Below are 19,768 nucleotides of genomic sequence, written 5' to 3' on the forward strand. Positions count from 1 at the left end.
TTGTCTGTAACCCCGGATCATGTGAAATGTCTCTGTCCTGCAGTGTTCTGGGGACATTAAGTCTGTCTGAATGAGCCAGAGCGCGGCTGGAGTCTAAAATAGCTCTGCACGCAGGCATACAGGCAGCCCTCTGCAGCACAGTGATGGAGGGTGAAGGGAGGGAGCAGAGGCCGGGGAGTTAGCTGCACGGCTCATTTGAAATCAAGCAGTCATTACTGAGACTCCTGAACAGCATCTTTTACTGTCCCACTGAGCACAGAGCACCACCCGAGGAGAGGACCCGCTACCTGACTCTGTATGAGCCTCTATGAGGAGCAGATACCTGACTGTATGAGTCTCTATGAAGAGCAGATATCTGACTGTATGAGTCTATGAGGAGAAGATACCTGACTATGAGAGTAGCTCACATACTTTCATTTACCTCAAACCCATTTGAAACCCTCCAGAATAATGTTTAGAACATAATGGGGTAATGTGATGGCAGAAAATATACACTGAGTGTACAAAACATTAGGAATAGCTCCCTAATATTGAGTTGCACCCCCTTTTGCCCTCAGAACAGCCTCAATTCGTCTGGGCATGGACTCTATAAGGTGTCGAAAGTGTTCCACAGGGATGCTGGGCCATGTTGAGTCCAATGCTTCTGACAGTTGTGTCAAGTTGGCTGTATGTCCTTTGGGTGGTGGACCATTCTTGATACACACAGGAAACTGTTGAGCATTAAGAACCCAGCAGCATTGCAGTTCTTGACACACTCAAACCAGTGCACCTGTCACCTACGACCATAGCCTGTTCAAAGGCACTTAAATCTTTTGTCTTGCCCATTCACTCTCTGAATGGCACACACACACAATCCATGTCTCAATTGTCTCACAGCTTTAAAAAAAATCCTTCTTTAACCAGTCTCCTCCCCTTCATCTACACTGATTGAAGTAGATTTAACAGGTGACATCAATAAGGGATCATAGTTTTCACCTGGATTCACCTGGTCAGTCTATGTCATGGAAAGAGCAGGTGTCCTTAATGTTTTGTACACTCAGTGTATACCTAATACACTTTATACCTGGCCTCATCTGATATATGAGAGCCAGTGTGAATGTTCCTACTGTTCCGTTTAGCTAAACCTGCTACTGAAAATATTGTTTTCCCAGCCCTATGCAGAGGAAGTGGAACTCTCATCCAGTCTATCATTAATAAAGATCTCATTTACTCTGGCTCGCAATGCCTTCTCTCCTCATTAAATCTCTCAGTGTATCGCCCGGCCCAGCCCGGAGGTGACAGGCTTAAGTAATCCACAGCCACAGTGCCATTTGCCTTGCTTCCCCACACCCGCTCTCTGAGAGAGTGATGCTGTTTACAATTCCACAGATTCAATTATCCCGCTGTATTTTACTCTATTCCCAGATATCCCCTGCGGTCGGGGTGGTAGAGAGTGATTTAGCGGGTGGTTCACACATATGACGATGGTCCGTGGCAAATGTATCTCAAGCCAGTCGGCCTGACTGACACCGTTTTCGCCCTCTCTTTTTCTCTCTGCGTATTCCCTTTGTGTTACAGGGGCTCTATGGAGCCCGGCAGCTCTAGTAGCGTGGTTGTATGTGCTAGACAGACTTCCAGTGCACTGTAGGATTGTGGGTTATGTGAGAGCTGAAATAACTGTCCATTGGCAGGCTCTCCCATGGAAAGCACCAGACCAAGACTAGCAGCCGCCACACAGGAACAGAGCTCACAGTAGATAACAAGAGTCTCCTCTAACAGGCCTCTTTCACCATTCAAATGTCGATTATGTTTAGTCACCAGACAGCCAGGACAGCAGTCATGTCATATTCATTGTCTCTTCTTATGTTAAACATTTAATTTGTGTTGATGTTGCTAACTACAAACATAGAATCCAGGTCCATCGGCATAGGCTAAATTGTTTGACCTACCACTGTTTGAAGGTTGGAGATATCCTTAGGCCTTTTGAAACCTCTTTTAAAATGTTACACGTATTTACCTGATATACTCCTCTTTATTTCAGCTATGATGAATGTGTGGGACCAGGTGCGACACAGATATACGTCCCCACAGATGACCCCCCTCCGTACTCCCTCATGGACCCCTGTCAGCGGGGCCACCAGCAGGCCACCTACACCAGCCTGGAGATGGAGGAGCCGTCCACTGGAGCTGGGTCCTCTTGGGTGTCCGCCAGCAGCGCCGCCGCCTCCCACTACCCAATCGGACTGCACGAGCTCCGGCAGCAGCCAATATCCTCCATCTCCCAGTCAGCGTTCCCCCTGGAGGAGGCGCCCCCGTACGAGGTGGTGGTGAGCAGGCAGAACCAGCCCATCCCTCTGATGCCCATGGACCTGCTCAAACATCCCTCGGAGGACAGCCATAGTCCCCAGAGAGCCCGGGCTGTCGCACACAGAATCCTGTAGAGCTGACTGGGCTAGTCCACTCCAATGCTCTTCGTGTGGACAGCCACACCCCCCACCCCAGTCTAAGTAGGACAGCCTGAAATCTCTCTTCTGCTTCTTCCAGTGTCCCTTTGTGCATGACAGGCAGTATCACAAGAGATGGACTTTCTGGACTGAAGCGGAAACTTTGGGTTGAACCTGAACTCAGTCTGCACCTTCCGTTCCTTCCCCCTACCTCTTGGACAAGCTTGCGTCCCCCAACTCCCAAGATGTTACCCGCACCACTCCTCACTCTCTATCCCTTTACTACTGGGGCACTGCAATGAAATCACAGGGCTACTACTGGTTACCTGGGGCTGGGAGTGTGGTCTTTCTGTCCAAAGGGAATTGACTTCATACTGTACAATGGTCTCAGTTTAGGAGGCATTCACGCATTTAGGAAGCATTATCAAAGTCTGTTTTTAGCACACACAAAAACACTAGAGGTAACCTGAAGTGGTTTCACATAGATATTCTGTATGTACTGTTGGTTCTTGTTGTGTTGAAATGGAATCGCTCTTGATAAAGAAACACTAATTTCACATTCCATCACATATCCATATGGTTTTATTAATATTTTCTACCTGCAAATAATATTTGATTTATATTTAGTTGACTTTAGGACTCCAACAGTCTGTAAAATGTCCAGTAATTTCAACTGATAAATATACCCCAGTGTTATACACTCTTATTAAAAAAGGTTCGATTTAGAACCTAAAAGGGTTCATCGGCTGTCCCCGAAAGAGAACCCTTTGAAGGACCCTTTTTGGTTCCAGGTAGAACACGTTTGGTTCCACATAGAACCTTTTCCACAGAAGGTTCTACATGGAACCTGAAAGTGTTCTACCTAGAACCAAATATGGTTCTCCTATGGGTACACCCGAAGAATCCTTTTAGAACAATTTTTTTCTAAGAGTAGGTTGGGTTTTTTTGCACTATTATTTGAAATAAATTATTTTTGTGGTATATGGTTTTATATGGTTTCTGGATATAAACACGTGAGCATATGAGCTGGAAATACTGTCTATTCTCTATAATTAGGTTTCCCCTCTGGGGGCTGAGGCCTATTTAGATCCAAACTGTTCTGTTTCAGTCTCTAAACGTGTACCGCCACACAATCCTCTTCTCTTTCTCTCGCTACTCCTCTTTTTGTGGAGAGCTTTGTTAGGTGTTCACGAGCGAAATTACTATGCGCTTGACCCATTCGCCAGCTAACATCAAAGTACAATATACCTTGTAGCAGAGATACAATGGTATTTGACAATTGGTGGGAAGGACAAATAATATGAGCACACAGTTTACTGTGATTAGGGGTTTACTATACTTTAGTACTGTCATCTTTGATATTATGATAAAATAAACAATTCATTTTTTATAAGTTATTATTCAGTCTAGACACATTGTATTTTTCGATATGCTGGAATCTTTTTAATGGTTTCAAATTATTATTCAGTGTTTTGTTTTTGGTTGTGAGTATTCATTGTACAGATAAACTGTCTCCAGTTGAACTGTTCTTACATGTCTGTGATCTATGTATAAATGGTATAAAAATGACTGTGCCTACCAAGCACTAAGTCTAAGACTGTTAGACTGCTTAACATTGTAGCCATAGTAACTTGAAACACTGATTAACAAATCAAGAGCTTTCCTTTTCCAAATGGCTTGTTCTTTTTCAAGGCTTGTGTTACTTTGTTAAGTTATTCAGATAAGGCTATGTTCATCATTGAAACCCCAGAAAAAAGTACTCTCAGCAGAAAATGTCCATATTTTGTGTATAAAACCGTATTTGTAGAGTCAATGACCCCCTGTCACCTTTGCGTTTGGCCCAGAACTTGGCATCTCTGTTCCAGCCCCCCTCTCTTTCTCATTGTCTCCCTCATTTATCTTACCAAATCCCTTATTGTGAAGTGAAATCCTCACTGATGAACCCTTAAAGAATATTTTATAAATGAATTCGTCGCATGATTGCATTGCTGGCATTGTGGATAAAAGTTATAAAGAGATGAGTATTTATTTAGAATAGCTTTATCAATAATGTGTATAACTGTGGAAGGACTACTATTAAATAGTTGTTGTGAGATTCACCAGAATGTAGATGTACGACAACACAGATGCTTCGCACTAGACAGAAACGTCTAAAGATTAAAGATCAATAGGTTATTTTTCTTGCGTTACATTCTTGTGCCAATCATCATCGAATGGATTTGACTTTGAAGAGAGTCTGTTAAATGGCTTTTAAAAACCAAATGCCGTTCTCATCACTTGTTAATACATATTCTATTTGTGGTCAGAATGGTCATGTCAAGCCCTATAAACAAAGCCACGTTTGGGCTGAAAATGACGTGTTAATAATTTGACAATGAGCATTATTGCTTGTTGTTATGTAGCTGCGGCAAATCTAGCGATGCTATACAATAATAATGATGTTCTTGTGTTTCATAAACTGAAATCTTAAAAGTGCAATGCAGTGAATATAGTACAACGTATTAGATTGTGTGCATCGTGACACACTCAGAGTCATCCAGAAATGCAACTTTACCTGCCTTTACAAGTCAGTTCGAAATGCACTGTAACTGTGTTGGAAGACCTAGTCCAACACCTGTTGAGGTAAAACTGCAATGCGCTTCACTCTGGTCTTACATGCTGTTTTGTCTTTGTTGTTTACTTCCTTTTGGTAGCACAATAAGTCCATGTTCAACATAAATGTGAAATAATGTGTAACGCTGTACACGTACACTTCCAATGTATAGTTTCCCCTATAAGTCCCACTGTTGTGCACAACTGTCCTGTGTGACAAAAGATTCTTGTTTCCTATAATCACAGTCATCGACGTATATCCATGTTTTGTATTAGAGCTTTTATTCATTTCTTATATTGGGGAAATTAAATACATTTGACCTCTATGATTCGAGTCGGGTGTGACTGTTCGTCCTGGTTTTGCGACTCTGGGCATTGGAATCGCCTTCCTGTTTTACGTGTAGGCCACACCTAGGAGTAGTAGCTGTAATATAGGAGGAGGACCATTACTATTGATACACATAGGGATAGTAGAGGAAGGAGCTGGGAATGAGGAGTGTTTGCATAGCATCCAAAAGTGCAGAAACAGTGTAGCGCAATTATCTACATTGGCTAAGTGTTTCCCCTAAACGTTTAACCAATCGAATCCTGCCATGTATAACGCATGGGAATATGTTGTGACATCCTGTCCGTTGACAGCCATTCATTCCCCTCTGATCTGCTCTGAATGTTGTGTTCGGGTGGTGGGCTAGCTAGCTAATGTAAATCCGACTGAGCAGATGGCCTGTGCCGTTGCTCTGCTCCTAATTACCCTCGTTGCCCAGTGCAAGGCTCCTATTAGGGTGTGCCAGCAGAAAGCTAATTTCATCTAGTGCCACTGCACTCTAGATAATAAGTCCACAGCGTCCATTATGAGGCTTTGTGAATACTGCACTCACCCAGATCTTATTGACTTAGGAAGGGGATCATTTCAAACTGTGTTTTCCTTCCTGATGTGACTGACAAAGCAGAAGAGATCTCTCTGGAGCTGCTCTGGTCTCTGTGGTGAGTTAGAGGTGACCATAGGTCAGGTGGACATCATCTGTGATAGAACCTCATAGATGTGTCTTACAGTGATGTTTCGAAGGTATCCAATCACCTAAATGTCTGAAAAATCACCATGCCATTGAAAAACAGTTTTAACATTCACTATTCAACTGAAACATGATCTAAATCCGGCTGCTGCAGCTGTGCATTCATAATTCAAGGGTTTATCATCATTCTCTATCTCATTGTTTTTGGTGGAACATGTACTGTAACATATATCACCTGTTGCAGCACAGAAAAACAACCTGACGGAGAGAGATACACTGGAAGTTGATTAATTAACATGACAGAGAAGAGCTGCTCCAGCCGTTTCATCATCATCTCAGGTTTGTGGCATGATTAGAATATGATGTATTTTTCTTTCCTGTAGCGCCATCTGTTGGAAGATGCATGTCTTCAGTCTAGAAAGGATATGCTATATTTTGTCCTCTAGATGTCAGTCGTGCTAGCAACACAAAGCCGATACTGAAGGAGAAACTTCATTGATACATGGGCAAATCTAATGTCACCGTAGCCTAACTGTAGCGAAACAGCCATGCTTCCGCATTTTGTAAATGTTTTACATACCTGACAAACCTGTCAGAACAATATCAATGGTGTACCGTCTTTCACCTCCACTCGTCATACTTCCTTGTTCCTATGTTATTTCTAAATCCGATAAGAAGCGTGTAGCCTAACTGAACAGTATTTTTCAACAACAAAAAAAACATGAAGGATGGTGTCGGTGACCAAACGCCTGTAGCGCGTAAAGAGGCTTTCGACAATTACCTAAATTACTATGATCAGATATGGAGTAAAGGTAACCTGAAACTATGCCAAGAGAAACAGGTTACCGTGGGAGCTAGACGATTTTTGCTGTTAGAGACAGACCCCGGAGAAAGATTTTCTCATTTGGACTTTTACCTTACTGCATTCGAATGCGTAAAATCCGGCTTTAAAGATTGTCGGGCATTCTTCAGTGCGCTCATCAAAGCCACAGAGGTGTTGGAGATGTTCAGTGTAAATCTGTTTCTTTACCCATGGAAGAAAGAGATCAAGATGCTCAAGGTAAAAAATATAATTGGCATGGTATTCATAGATCGATTTCGACAATTAGGCCTAGCCTGCTTTTATCTTGCGCAATGCACCCAAGCAAATGGGCTTAGATTATGGCTAGGATAGCCTAATGCAGATGTACAAATTATTATCATCATAGTAAGAAATAGAGGGATAATAAATGACTATGGTTTCACATTGAAACGCCATCTCTAATCACAAGCCACATATTCAAAGGTGCAGCTGTCACATATCAGGAAGTGAAAGTAAACTGTACAGGCTCAATTATTTGCCGGGCTTGTGAAATGTCAAAGAGTGAAGCATGATTTGAAACTGGAGAGGATTAAAGCACAGATGTTCTCTATACTGTAGTGAACATTTTCTTACGTTTCATTGAGTTGTTGTTGTGATAATTAAGACTCTTATCTCCCACTCAGACGTTCACTGGCCCCTTTGTCTACTGCATCCAGCCGGTCCTGACAAAGAGTGCCACGAAAAGTATCCTTGAAACAATAGGGTATCATCAGGAGACTGACACAGAGTACCAACTCACAGACAATGCAGACCCTGAAACAGCCATGAAAATGGGTTTTGAGCTTTTCCTGGCCCGAACCGAGTGTGAGTACCTGTTGGAGCTCATGGGTCAGCGGTCACAGCCTGAGTGTCTGGAGATTCTACAGAGGAGAGCTGCACCACTACATAACACCCAGGCTGCCGAGGAGACGGCAAAGGACTCTGAAACAGAGCCCTCACAAATGCAAAAACAAGAGGAGAATGAAGATAAGGGTCTATCTAATGGTTGTTCCCTGGTAGACCCAGGACCGGTGGAGACAGATGAGGGAGACTTAACCGAGGAGAACCGTGTCACTGCTAGCACACCAGGCAGGCAACAGGATAATGGACAGATAACCCTCAACTTGGAGGTCCAGCCCATTGAGACGACACACTCTCCAGGAATCAGACCACCCAGGGCATTCTTGAACGATGACCGGTCTATCCTGGAGATGCAGCAGAATTACCCAGACCTTGCTATAAGGCAGAAGCCAATATTCAGTAAGCCACTGGGTGGACCTCCTGTAGTGCGGAGGCGACTTATCAAAGAAAACACACCTGAGGAAGATAGCAGTCCAGCCAATTTAGCTGGCAGTGATGTAAGTGGTCTCCAGTTCATCTCCTTTCACACCACAGCAGCACCAAAACCCCATCTCACAGAAGCAGTCCCAAAGCTCCAGCCTCCAGAAGACAAGGCCTGCAAGACTACTGCCACGATCCATGGACCAACTCCTCCACAGGTAGAAGTGACCAGAGAGGGTCAGGAGGCAGATGATGCAGACGAGCTGAGCAAGCTGGCTGAGAGGATTGGCCAATTGCATGTCCATGAGCATAAGGTGGAGGAGCACAAGGTGGAGAACCTGAAATACCCTGTAGAAGAGACAGCACTGCCGCATGCCAGTTGCCATGATGGGTCCCCTCACCAGGATTCTGCAGGGTACCAGAGCCAGCCTCTGATGTGCCATTCCTCTCTGATGCCGGTCTGTAACATCCCAGGCTGTAGCAGCTGTGAAGTAGCAGACAATCCCCACAAACACGTTCCTGGTAGGGACACCATCAAAGAGCCACCTCACACCATCTATGTCCCAACCAGCCACCTGGACCCGCCAGTGCTAGACCCTACTGCTGCTGACCACCAGCCCTCCGCAGGCCCTCAGCACCAGGACATGGAGGGCCACATCCTTCAGCCCTCAGAGGACGAGCTGCTTCAGACATATGTCATGGTGGACGAGCCTTAGAGGAAGTAAGGTCATGATTGAATGCTGGTGCTCCTGGACCGTCAGAACACACAGAGAGAAATTGATTGACATGCCTGTTCAGGTCTATAACATCACTTGCCACTAAGTTGTTTTGGTCTGGGGGCGATTCAATCAGTGGAGGCTGCTGATGGGAGAATGGCTCATAATAATGGCTGGAACGGAGCAAATTAAATAGCATCAAACCATGTTTGATGTATTTGATGCCATTCCACCCCTTTCTGCCTCAGCCATTACCACGAGCAGGTCCTTCCCAATTAAGTTGCAACCAACCTCCTGTGGATTCAATGTACGAAGGTGACGGAAATAATTATTTAATTTATTTCCTCGTCTTTGCTTTGTACTCTTTCTTAGGAGACTTTTAATACAATGTCAATTATGCTTGACCTAATTTACGAGGTGGAGGTAATGTTTCCACTGTGTCCTCTTACAGTGACAGTGCCTTAGTGAAATTAATTCTATGCCAATCCTGCACTTACTTTCCTTGCTCATTGTCATTACTGAATGCTTTATAATGTTTATGGAAATATAAGTCCAATTCTATTCAGAATGTTTTTAACTAAAATAAACATTTGGAAAACTTTCGTGTTATTCAGAAGTTCAAATGGATCATACAAAATAGACAGTTACACTAACTTTAAATCGACAATAGAGCATACATTAACATATGTTATTATACAAAATCCCTTTTTAGGTATTTATTCAAACGATCTCAGCAAAAGAGTACAATCTTTAGCACAATAACTGCTGGTCCTGTTCACAACTAAGTACAATTCCAGCCTGACAACATGTTCCTCTATATATTAGCAGTAAATAAAATAAGAGCAAAACATCTCAGCATATGTTGGAAAGCGACTTGTAGCAGTAAATATACAGTATGTTAGTCAGCAGCCCCCTAAAATATATGCTTTTGTATTACAGAGGTGATACCGCTATGTCCCAGCAGTTGTAAAATGGAGGTATTATTTTAGGGCTAACACCACGTGACCATCGTTAAGAAACCATCATGGTCAGTGAAACAAACAAAAGCGAGCAAGTGCTTATGTTACATATGTTGGAATGCGACTTGTACCAGTAAATACACAGTATGGCATACTTGCGGTCTGAAAATGTACCGGTCAGAGAGTTGTTCTAAGACAGTGTGTAAGATAACAGTAACTCCACAAGCTCATTCTGGTGTTCTCTCTTGGACTAGAATTACCTGCCTACAGACAACAAACATATTTACTTCCATTGTTGGTGCAGCATATATACAGTGCCTTCGGGAAGTATTCAGACCCCTTGACTTTTTCCACATTTTGTTACGTTACAGGCTTTTTCTAAAATGTAAATAAATAAATTATCATCCTCAGGAATTCCACACACAATTACCCCATAATAACAAAGTGAAAAAACTGGTTAAGAAATGTTTGCAAATTTCTAAAAAATAAAAAAACAGAAATAATACTTATTTACATAAGTATTCAGACTCGAAATTGAGCTCAAGTGCATCCGTTTCCATTGATCATACTTGAGATGTTTCTATAACTTGATTAGAGTCTAACTGTGGTAATTTCAATTGATTGGACATGATTTGGAAAGGCCCACACCTGTCTATATACAGTGGCTTGTGAAAGTATTCACCCCCCTTGGCATTTTTCCTATTTTGTTGCCTTACAACCTGGAATTAAAATGGATTTTTTTGGGGGGGGGTTGTATCATTTGATTTACACAACATGCCTACCACTTTGAAGATGCAAAATATTTTTTATTGTGAAACAAACAAATAACACAAAAAAAAAACTGAAAACTTGAGCATGCATAACTATTCAATATGACCAGTGCAATAAATCTGCTGGAGCGTGTGCTATGGGTGGGTGTTGCTATGGTGATCAGTGAGCTGAGATATGGCCCCCTTTACCTAGCAAAGACTTATAGATGACCTGGAGCCATTGGGTTTGGCGACAGATATATAGTGAGGGCCAGCCAACGAGAGCATAGAGGTCGCAGTGGTGGGTAGTATATGGGCCTTTGGTGACAAAACAGATGGCACTGTGATAGACTACATCCTGTTTGCTGAGTAGAGTGTTGGAGGCTATCTTGTAAATGACATCGCCGTTGTCAAGGATCGGCAGGATAGTCAGTTTTACGAGGGTATGTTTGGCGGCATGAGTGAAAGAGGCTTTGTTGCGAAATTTTGTAGTTGTCCACATATTCTAGGTCAGTACCGTCCAGAGTAGTGATGCTAGTCAAGTGGGAGGGTGCGGGCAGCAATCGGTTGAAGAGCATGCACTTCATTTTACTAGCATTTAAAAGCAGTTGGAGGCCACGGAAGGAGTGTTGTATGGCGTTGAAGCTCGTTTGGAGGTTTGTTAGCACAGTGTCCAAAGGTCCAGATGTATACAGAATGGTGTCGTCTGCGTAGAGGTGGATCAGAGAATCACCAGCAGCAAGAGCAACATCATTGATATATATACACAGAGGAAAGAGTCATCCAGAGAACTGAGCCCTGTGGCACCCCGATAGAGCTGCCAGATGTCCGGACAACAGGCCCTCCGATTTGACACACTGAGCTCTGTCTGAGAAGTAGTTGGTGAACCAGTTGCTGCATGGGATGCTGAGGTGTTGGCCGGGTAGGGGTAGCCAGGTGGAAAGCATGGCCAGCCGTGGAAAAATGCTTATTGAAATGATCGATTATCGTAGATTTATGGGTGGTGACAGTGCTTCCTATCCTCAGTGCAGTGGGCAGCTGGGAAGAGGTGTTCTTATTCTCATTGTGCCACATGCTTGGTGGTGCCCCTTGCTGAGTGGTGTTGCAGACTCTGGGACTCTTTCAGAACAGAGATATATATATATATATATATATATATATATATATATTTTGGGACCATGTGACACTTAAATACAGTCCACCTGTGTGGAATCTAACTAATTATGTGACTTCTGAAGGTAATTGATTGCATCTGATCTTATTTAGGGGCTTCATTGCAAAAAGGTGAATAATTTTTTGAAACAAGTTATTTTTTTCATTTCACTTCACCAATTTGGACTACTTTACATGAAATCCAAATAAAAATGTATTTAAATTACATGTTGTAATGCAACAAAATTGTAAAAACGCCAGGGGGGTTGAATACTTTTGCAAGGCACTGTAAGGTCCCACAGTTGACAGTTGGAATTGTCTGTAGAGCTCCGAGACAGGATTGTGTCGAGGCACAGAACTGGGGAAGGGTACCAAAACATTTCTGCAGCAATGAAGGTCCCCAAGAACACAGTGGCCTACATCATTCTTAATTGGAAGAAGTTTGGAACCACAAAGACTCTTCCTAGAGCTGGCCGCCTGACCAAACTGAGCAATCGGGGGAGAAGGGTCTTGGTTTGGGTGGTGACCAAGAACCCGATCGTTGCTCTGACAGAGCTCTAGAGTCCTTCTGTGGAGATGGTTGTCCTTCTGGAAGGTTCTGCCATCTCTGCAGCGCTCCACCAATCAGGCCTTTATGGTAGAGTGACAAGGCGGAACCCACTCCTCAGTAAAAAGCACATGACAGCCCACTTGGAGTTTGCCAAAAAAGCACCTAAAGACTCTCAGACCATGATAAACAAGATTCTCTGGTCTGATGAAACCAATATTGAACTCTTTGGCCTGAATGCCAAGCGTCACGTCTGGAGGAAACCTGGCACCATCCCTACGGTGAAGCATGGTGGTGGCAGTATTATGCTGTGGGGATGTTTCTTTAGCATCAGGGATGGGGAGACTAGTCAGGATCGAGGGAAAGATGACTGGAGCAAAGTACAGAGAGATCCTTGATGAAAACCTGCTTCAGAGCGCTCAGGAACTCAGACCGGAGTGAAGGTTCACCTTCCAACAGGACAATGGCCCTAAGCACACAGCCAAGACAACGCAGGAGTGGCTTCGGGGACATGTCTCTGAATGTCCTTTAGTGGCCCAGCCAGAGCCCGGACTTGAACCCGATCTAACATATCTTGAGATCTGACAACAGCTGTGCAGCAACACTCCCCATCCAACATGACAGAGCTTGAGAGGATCTGCAGAGAAGAATGGGAGGAACTCCCCAAATACAGGTGTGGGAAGCTTGTAGCGTCATACCCAAGAAGACTCAAGGCTGTAATCGCTGCCAACGGTGCTTCAACAAAGGTGAATTAGCAAACATTACTAAAAACCTGTTTTTGCTTTGTCGTTATGGGGTATTGTGAGTCGATTGATGAGGGGAAGAAAAAAAAAACATTTTAGAATAAGGCTGTAACCTAACAAAATGTCAAAAAAGTCTTGGGGTCTGAATAATTTTCGAAGGCACTGTACTTCAGTCACACATTGCTCCCTGATAAAATCTTCTCTCTGTTCTCCTCATACTGGAGGATCATCTTCTGCAGGTCATCGTCTGCCGAAATTACCTGAAAATATAGAAATACAAATACACTGAGTATACCAAACATTATGAACACTTTCCTAAAATTGAGTTGCACCCCTCCCCCATTGCTCTCAGGACCGACTCAATACGTCGGAGCATGGAGTCTTCAAAGTGTTGAAGGCATTACACATGGATGCCTGCACATGTTGACTCCAATGCTTCCCACAATATGTGTCAAGTTGGCTGGAAGTCCTTTGGGTGGTGGACCATTCTTGATACACACGGGAAACTGTTGAGCGTGAAAAAAACGGCATTGTTGCAGTTCTTGACACAAACCGGTGCACTTGGCACCTACTCCCAGACCCCGTTCAAAGGCACTTCAATGTTTTGTCCTGCCCATTCACCCTCTGAATGGCACACACACACACACAATCCATCTCTCAATTCTCAAGGCTTAAAACTCCTTTGTTAACCTTTCTCCTCCCCTTCAGATACACTGATTGAAGTGGATTTACCAAGTGATATCAATAAGAGATCATAACTTTCATCCGGTTTTGTATACTCAATGTGTGTGTGTGTGTGTGTGTTGTGTGTGTGTGTGTGTGTGTGTGTGTGTGTGTGTGTGTGTGTGTGTGTGTGTGTGTGTGTGTGTGTGTGTATATATATTAAATGTTGTGAAACTGCCTTTACAGCTTATAGTAACGTGATACAAAAACAGAGCTGGGTTTAACAATCACTTACCTGCATGCCTGCCTTTCTATTGAACAATTGACTATTTCCCAACAATGAAAAACAAGGACTCCTTGACATAGATGACCAATACTCTGGTGCTTATCACAGGAGACACTAGAATGTATAAACAATGTTCCTCATTAATTGACCATTGTCCTCCAAAACGCACGCCTGAAAAAGATTGATCACTCACAAGGACTGGAGCAGGAACATTGAAGGACGTCTTCTTTATCAGCCAGTCTTCATACAGCTGATGGATTGCCTCTAAATATTCCTTTTAAAAGAAAAGGCGAGAAAGATAGTAGGATGAGAGAGTAGGGCAAGAGACGAGTCTTAAAACTCCTGAAGTTAGACCAAGAACAGCACTGAGAGTTTGTCATTCTTCTACCCTCACCAAAGGAATGATCTTCTCCTCCTCCCTGCATCTCTCTTTTAGCCTCTCATGGCAGGTCTGTGGAGACGACTGGAGATAAACTGAAACAGAGGAGGAACTAAATGAACAAGATTCTACCAAGGATCCAACATCATCAGAATAAAGTAGAAAGCTTGTGTTTCTGGATAGCTTACCGATAAGATCCACAGGAATGGCAATGTTCTGAGTGATCCACTCAAACCACTCACTAAGAACAGCAAAGTCCACCTCGGGCATCTTCCCACTGCAGAGAGCAAAATATTGTGAAGTACATAAAATGTACTTTATTTTATTTTTATTTATCCATTATTTTACCAGGTAAGTTGACTGAGAACACGTTCTCATTTGCAGCAACAACCTGGGGAACAGTTACAGGGGAGAGGAGGGGGATGAATGAGCCAATTGTAAACTGGGGCTTATTAGGTGACCGTGATGGTTTGAGGGACAGATTGGGAATTTAGCCAGGACACCGGGCTTAACACCCCTACTCTTACGATAAGTGCCATGGGATCTTTAATGACCTCAGAGAGTCAGGACACCCGTTTAACGTCCCATCCGAAAGACGGCAAGCTACACAGGGCAGTGTCCCCAATCACTGCCCTGGGGCATTGGGATATTTTTATAGACCGGAGGAAAGAGTGCCTCCTACTGGCCCTCCAACACCACTTCCAGCAGCATCTGGTCTCCCATCCAGGACTAACATTGCTTAGCTTTAGAAGCAAGCCAGCAGTGGTATGCAGGGTGGTATGCTGCTGGCATGAATGAACTAGATTGGGCACAAATGAAAACCAGCTATAAGCTGGAGTGAAATATACCATGTGCATTACCTTCTGTAAAGATTTTCCACAAAGATGTACTTGGCACTGTAGATGGACCTTTCCATCATTCTCATTGGGGCGGACTGGAATCAACAAACACAAAACAGACCATGTTAATTATGCAATGTAAAATCAAAGTCGTCGTACTTGGCGAAAGATAAATCTGTACTATTGATAGAAAACATGCAACAGTCGTGAAACAGTAGGATATCAGTGCAACCTGTTCTGTGCAATGTTTTAGAGTGCCTACTATTGTTGAGAGGTGTTGGTCCAGCATGGTTAGCTGAATATAGGTCTGTAGAGTGATGCCCCATCGAGTAGGGTCCTGGTACATTAACCCCTGCAGGATGGGAGTAGATCTAACATCAGCATACAATATGTCATTATCAAACTGAACCATCTTCTATAGAATGGTCACGTACCAGGGGGTTGTGCCCTCGAACATTCCTCCATTTGGAAACTGGCTCAGTCAGCACCTGAGAATTCAACACTAAAACTTTAATTTGACCTTTTGTTTTACACACAGTGCAGCACAAGGGACGAAAGGAAAATGTTGAACAAGCGTGTTGCATGTTTTTTTGTGTGTTTTTTTTTACCTCAAGGTTACTGGTTTTGCTGAAATACTCCAGGCATGTTGTCTTCCCACTAGCAATATTCCCCTCTATACAGATCTAAAGAAAAAGAACAAGATACATTGTGTTGACTTCTCCCTCAGGTATATAGGCTTCAAATGTCTTAGTATCAATTTCAAAGATTTTCAAGGATTTAAAATGACAGTGTAGCAGTACATACCACTAACTTATTCTTCTCCCCATTCCGCACCAGCTTTCCTTGGGAGGAGTAAGACTGCATTGTGAGATAACCTGACTTCTTGGTTTCAGCTTAAGTCAGTACCTATGGTCGAGCCAAACAGAGAAGGGTGTTAATATGGTTGATGTATGCAGGGCGATAGCTTTCTGCCCTGGTTTGGTTAGAGCAAATTGATGAGCAAGTAGCCTCACTGAGAGTAGTGGTAGATAATAGCAGTGTGCATGGATGAGTCTGACAGGAATGGACATGTCTAATTAGCATTTATTTTACATTTGCATCAAATTTAAATTCTTTACAGAATTTATTGGTGGTAGCCGAAGTGAGCTCAAAGTACAAGTGTATTGTTTCTAAACATTTTCTGTCACATTGTATTGTAAACTTGGCAATTCGAATTGTAACAGTATAAGCAGGCCTATGTTGTTAATATGTTCTGACGCAACATTGTAACTCACACCATTTGTAACATGACATTGTAACATTAGTCTACAGGGTGTTTCATTGTATCACTCTGTACCGAAACAATGCTTCAGACCAGCGAATAAATAAACCTTGTGCAAGGGCACCTACTTGAGACGAGCTGTGTGTTGTTGCTATGGCCTCTCGTCTGGCAGAGCTCACCGCGCGCATCACCAAATATTTTGCAGGGAATAGCCACTAATCGCGCTGACCTCAGCAGTGTGGGAATATAGTCGTGTAGCAGATATCCACAAATTGTTAATACAAATAGATGTAAAGGAAATCTCGCATAATTATCTGAATCACACACAGCGCTCGACCGTGAATTGGCACTCCAGTTCCGTGTGTCAAATAACCTCTTCCTGGTTCATGATATGGAGATGTAGTTTTTTTTCTATTGGTTGAAGCGCTTTATTTGTTTGAGATCTGCATTCCCTCCACCAACTGCCATCACCATTGAGGGCAGAGAGACTCGTGTATAGGTAACACTGCTACGGTGATTTATGCCAGACTATCAGTACAGCAATGATGAGGATCATTAAAATATATAGGGTTGCTCGTAATGTTTTTACGCCTTAATGTCTGTAGGCCTACATGGGAAAGTCAATCAAATATGTTCTGATTGTAATATTCTATACAGATTTATTGACATTTTCAGATCATGGTTAGTTTGTTTAGTGGCATGCCAGCAGTATGATACGGTCTAGTATGTTTAGCAGTGATTGCAACAGACTGTAATTTCCTGCAACTGAAAGGAAATTGCTTCTTCAGGAAACATACTCTGAGCTGGTTCTTTTGAAACGTATCATGACAGGCGACTGTTTCCAAAACAACCAGTAACATACCTTCATTACCCATGGAGGTTGATACTGCTTTTCTCAGATCCTTGAGGGGTGTCCTTAAATTAGCAGAGATGGTGAGACATTTTTTCATACTTTGTTAATTAAACCACTGGGTTTTGGAAAGACTTATCACCCCAGATAAAGCCATATATCTGGTGTAAATTTGATAAAAACAGCAAGAATGTATTACACAGTATTGTTACAGGATATTACAATAGCTTACTCTTACAGATAGATTATGTTGATTTACATTATTTCCTAAATATGTTGTCTATGACAAAGCAGAACTAGAAGTAAATGTCAGAGCTGTAGTTCCTGTGAACTGTACAAACGTTAACACCCTGTAGTTGGTGATGACGGTAAACAAGATACTGCATGCCCTCTAGTGGACATTACATTTTAATCAATAAAAACGACCCTAATTTTCACAGCTTTTGGTGTGAAACAACCATTTCAATTTGTAGGATTAGACTATCCTTAAATATCTTTGAATGGAAACAATCAATTAGCATTTCCTATAATTTCGTAATTGCCAATGCTTTCTGTTTCAGGGGACTATGTTTGCAGCATTTGTGTGTTTTGCTGTAGCATCCAGGCCCAAATACATTGCAGCTACATGCATGGAGTTTGTGATCACATTCTCCCTGCTTCTGCTGTACACACTGAAGTTGAACAAGAAGCTGACTCTGTTCTTCTGGCCTCTCGTTGTAAGGAACCTATTCAATTAACAGTACAGTGTTTACTGTAGGTCTTTCACATTGATTAACTGCTGTGAAAATGTCAGGCAGTCAAGCTCTCTGAGTAACTTCCATTGTCTTTTCTTCTTCAGGATTTGTTCAACTCACTGTTTGCAGCAGTCTTCATACTTATCCTGAGTCTGATAGCAGTGTCCACTTACACAGTGACAGGGACCCTGGGTGGAGGGGTGAGATAAAAAAAAACTAATGTATTCCTTGTTGACCTTCTATTTGGGGGCCTTATAGAACTGGGTTTCTGGGTGAAGCCTCATCTTACACACCATCCTGTCAATAATGAACTGCCCGGAGGAAATACAATCCTTATGAACATTTCCACTAACGTGAATATATACTGTAATCCCACATTTGGCACCCAGTACAACTAATGAATGAACTAGCACAAAAAAAATGTCAGCTATAATTCTATCTTGTAGCCTATATCTGATATTAACACTGAGTCTTGTATACTTTCCTTATCCAGATAGTGGGTTTCATAGCAACAGGCCTGTGGTGTGTGGATGGTTGCATGCTTTTCAAGAGGGTCACATTCAATCAACCAAGAACAGCAGCAACTGGCACTGTGAAGTGAAGACACCACAATTGTCTCTTCAGATGCTCACTCTCAGAGTTCCTCTGTCCAGTGTCTGTGTTCTTTCGCCCATCTTATTTTTTTTTTTGCACCGGGGCCTCCCACTCCTCTTTCTACTCTGGTTTGAGCCAGCTTGCGCTGTTCTGTGAAGGGAGTAGTACGCATCTTCAGTTTCTTGGCAATTTCTCGCATGGAATAGGCTTCATTTCTCAGAACAAGAATAGACTGACGAGTTTCAGAAGAAAGTTATTTGTTTCTGGCCATTTTGAGCCTGTAATCGAACCCACAAATGCTGATGCTCCAGATACTCAACTAGTCTAAAGAAGGCCAGTTTTATTGCTTCTTTAATCAGGACCACAGTTTTCAGCTGTGCTAACATAATTGCAAAAGTGTTTTGTAATGATCAATTAGCCTTTTAAAATTATAAACTAACACAACATGCCATTGGAACATAGGAGTGATGGTTGCTGATAATGGGCCCCTGTACGTCTATGTAGATATTCCATTAAAAATCAGCCGTTTTCAGCTACAATAGTCATTTACAACATTAACAATGTCTACACTGTATTTCTGATCAATTTTGTTATTTTAATGAACAAAACATGTGCTTTTCTTTCAACAAAAAAAAGGACATTTCTATGTGACCCCAAACTTCTGAAATGTAGTGTATGTGTAGGTTTAAAGGGGCAATCAGCAGTTGAAACAATAACAAAGCTTGGCCCTGGCCCATTTTGGTAAAAACCTGAAGGATATGGGGCTGGATAAATGTAACCACTCTCAAATTCATAGACAGAGCTATGTATGCAAGGACTGACCATCAATGATATCAACATTGTATTTTTAACCATGTTTCGAGGCTATAAAGTGTTTGTTTACACTTAATTTGTTTACAATTATTGGAGTAAAACAAGCTTATATTTTGTGTTCTGATGGGGTATGGCAGTAGAACTAAGCTCATGAGGCATTTATATGAGTACATATATTATTAATTTCTAAATCCCAAAATTGATGTATCAACTGTAGATTGACCATTTGTTTGTATAGCCTAATCAATGCAATAACACAATTATTATGTATAAAAAATAAATACACCTTTGAAACCTAGGTCTGTATAATTTTTTAAACAATGTCAGATTACA

At 42.4% G+C, this 19,768-nt stretch overlaps 4 protein-coding genes across 7 annotated transcripts in view; 3 read left to right on the forward strand and 1 right to left on the reverse strand.

Moving 5' to 3' along the window:
• The window catches only part of LOC135504992 (protein BEAN1-like), a 60,749-nt gene extending 55,408 nt beyond the window's left edge, over positions 1–5,341 (forward strand). For both annotated transcript variants that reach the window (XM_064923985.1, XM_064923993.1), the window contains one exon: positions 2,021–5,341. In XM_064923985.1, coding sequence (XP_064780057.1) covers positions 2,021–2,420 — 400 coding nt within the window. In that variant the 3' untranslated portion in view covers positions 2,421–5,341. The remainder of the gene's footprint in view (positions 1–2,020) is intronic.
• A 1,205-nt stretch (positions 5,342–6,546) lies between these two features.
• Positions 6,547–9,468, forward strand: LOC135505005 (spermatogenesis-associated protein 2-like). The gene is made up of 2 exons (XM_064924007.1): positions 6,547–7,088; positions 7,514–9,468. The coding sequence occupies exons 1-2, from the start codon at positions 6,750–6,752 to the stop codon at positions 8,864–8,866; spliced, it is 1,692 nt and encodes a 563-aa protein (XP_064780079.1). The 5' UTR covers positions 6,547–6,749; the 3' UTR covers positions 8,867–9,468.
• Positions 9,469–9,888: 420 nt separating this feature from the next.
• LOC135505011 (thymidine kinase 2, mitochondrial-like) lies at positions 9,889–16,830 on the reverse strand. Of its 2 annotated transcripts, none has more exons than XM_064924029.1 (10): positions 16,573–16,826; positions 15,988–16,089; positions 15,792–15,866; positions 15,618–15,671; positions 15,446–15,535; positions 15,205–15,278; positions 14,533–14,621; positions 14,360–14,439; positions 14,159–14,239; positions 9,889–13,276 (listed from the first exon to the last, which is right to left on the reverse strand). In XM_064924029.1, exons 2-10 carry the CDS (start codon positions 16,045–16,047, stop codon positions 13,190–13,192), a joined length of 690 nt encoding a protein of 229 aa, XP_064780101.1. In that variant the 5' UTR covers positions 16,048–16,089; positions 16,573–16,826; the 3' UTR covers positions 9,889–13,189. The 2 variants fall into 2 exon arrangements, with proteins under 2 accessions (XP_064780101.1, XP_064780092.1); XM_064924020.1 differs by lacking the exon at positions 9,889–13,276 and adding an exon at positions 13,308–13,522 and having other exon boundaries at positions 16,573–16,830.
• A 17-nt stretch (positions 16,831–16,847) lies between these two features.
• On the forward strand, positions 16,848–19,733 carry LOC135505023 (chemokine-like factor). Of its 2 annotated transcripts, none has more exons than XM_064924049.1 (5): positions 16,848–16,943; positions 17,276–17,377; positions 17,855–18,010; positions 18,133–18,228; positions 18,522–19,733. In XM_064924049.1, exons 2-5 carry the CDS (start codon positions 17,318–17,320, stop codon positions 18,627–18,629), a joined length of 420 nt encoding a protein of 139 aa, XP_064780121.1. In that variant the 5' UTR covers positions 16,848–16,943; positions 17,276–17,317; the 3' UTR covers positions 18,630–19,733. The 2 variants fall into 2 exon arrangements, with proteins under 2 accessions (XP_064780121.1, XP_064780113.1); XM_064924041.1 differs by having other exon boundaries at positions 16,851–16,943; positions 17,233–17,377.
• The last annotated feature ends 35 nt before the right edge of the window (positions 19,734–19,768 follow it).

Source organism: Oncorhynchus masou, chromosome 2, assembly GCF_036934945.1.
Source record: "Oncorhynchus masou masou isolate Uvic2021 chromosome 2, UVic_Omas_1.1, whole genome shotgun sequence".
In the NCBI taxonomy this organism is placed as follows: domain Eukaryota; kingdom Metazoa; phylum Chordata; class Actinopteri; order Salmoniformes; family Salmonidae; genus Oncorhynchus; species Oncorhynchus masou.

What these genes read in the sequence shown, in the direction of transcription:
- LOC135505005 (XM_064924007.1), top strand. Translation starts at nt 6,750, where the DNA reads ATGAAGGATGGTGTCGGTGACCAAACGCCTGTAGCGCGTAAAGAGGCT. An exon ending in AAGAGATCAAGATGCTCAAG is followed by an intron (nt 7,089 to 7,513) that starts GTAAAAAATATA and finishes TCTCCCACTCAG; the next exon opens with ACGTTCACTGGCCCCTTTGT.
- LOC135505011 (XM_064924020.1), bottom strand. Translation starts at nt 16,047, where the DNA reads ATGCAGTCTTACTCCTCCCAAGGAAAGCTGGTGCGGAATGGGGAGAAG. An exon ending in GGGAGAAGAATAAGTTAGTG is followed by an intron (nt 15,867 to 15,987) that starts GTATGTACTGCT and finishes CTTTTTCTTTAG; the next exon opens with ATCTGTATAGAGGGGAATAT. An exon ending in TTCGAGGGCACAACCCCCTG is followed by an intron (nt 15,536 to 15,617) that starts GTACGTGACCAT and finishes CCCATCCTGCAG; the next exon opens with GGGTTAATGTACCAGGACCC.
- LOC135505023 (XM_064924049.1), top strand. Translation starts at nt 17,318, where the DNA reads ATGGAGGTTGATACTGCTTTTCTCAGATCCTTGAGGGGTGTCCTTAAA. An exon ending in TCCTTAAATTAGCAGAGATG is followed by an intron (nt 17,378 to 17,854) that starts GTGAGACATTTT and finishes TTTCTGTTTCAG; the next exon opens with GGGACTATGTTTGCAGCATT. An exon ending in TGTTCTTCTGGCCTCTCGTT is followed by an intron (nt 18,011 to 18,132) that starts GTAAGGAACCTA and finishes TTTCTTCTTCAG; the next exon opens with GATTTGTTCAACTCACTGTT.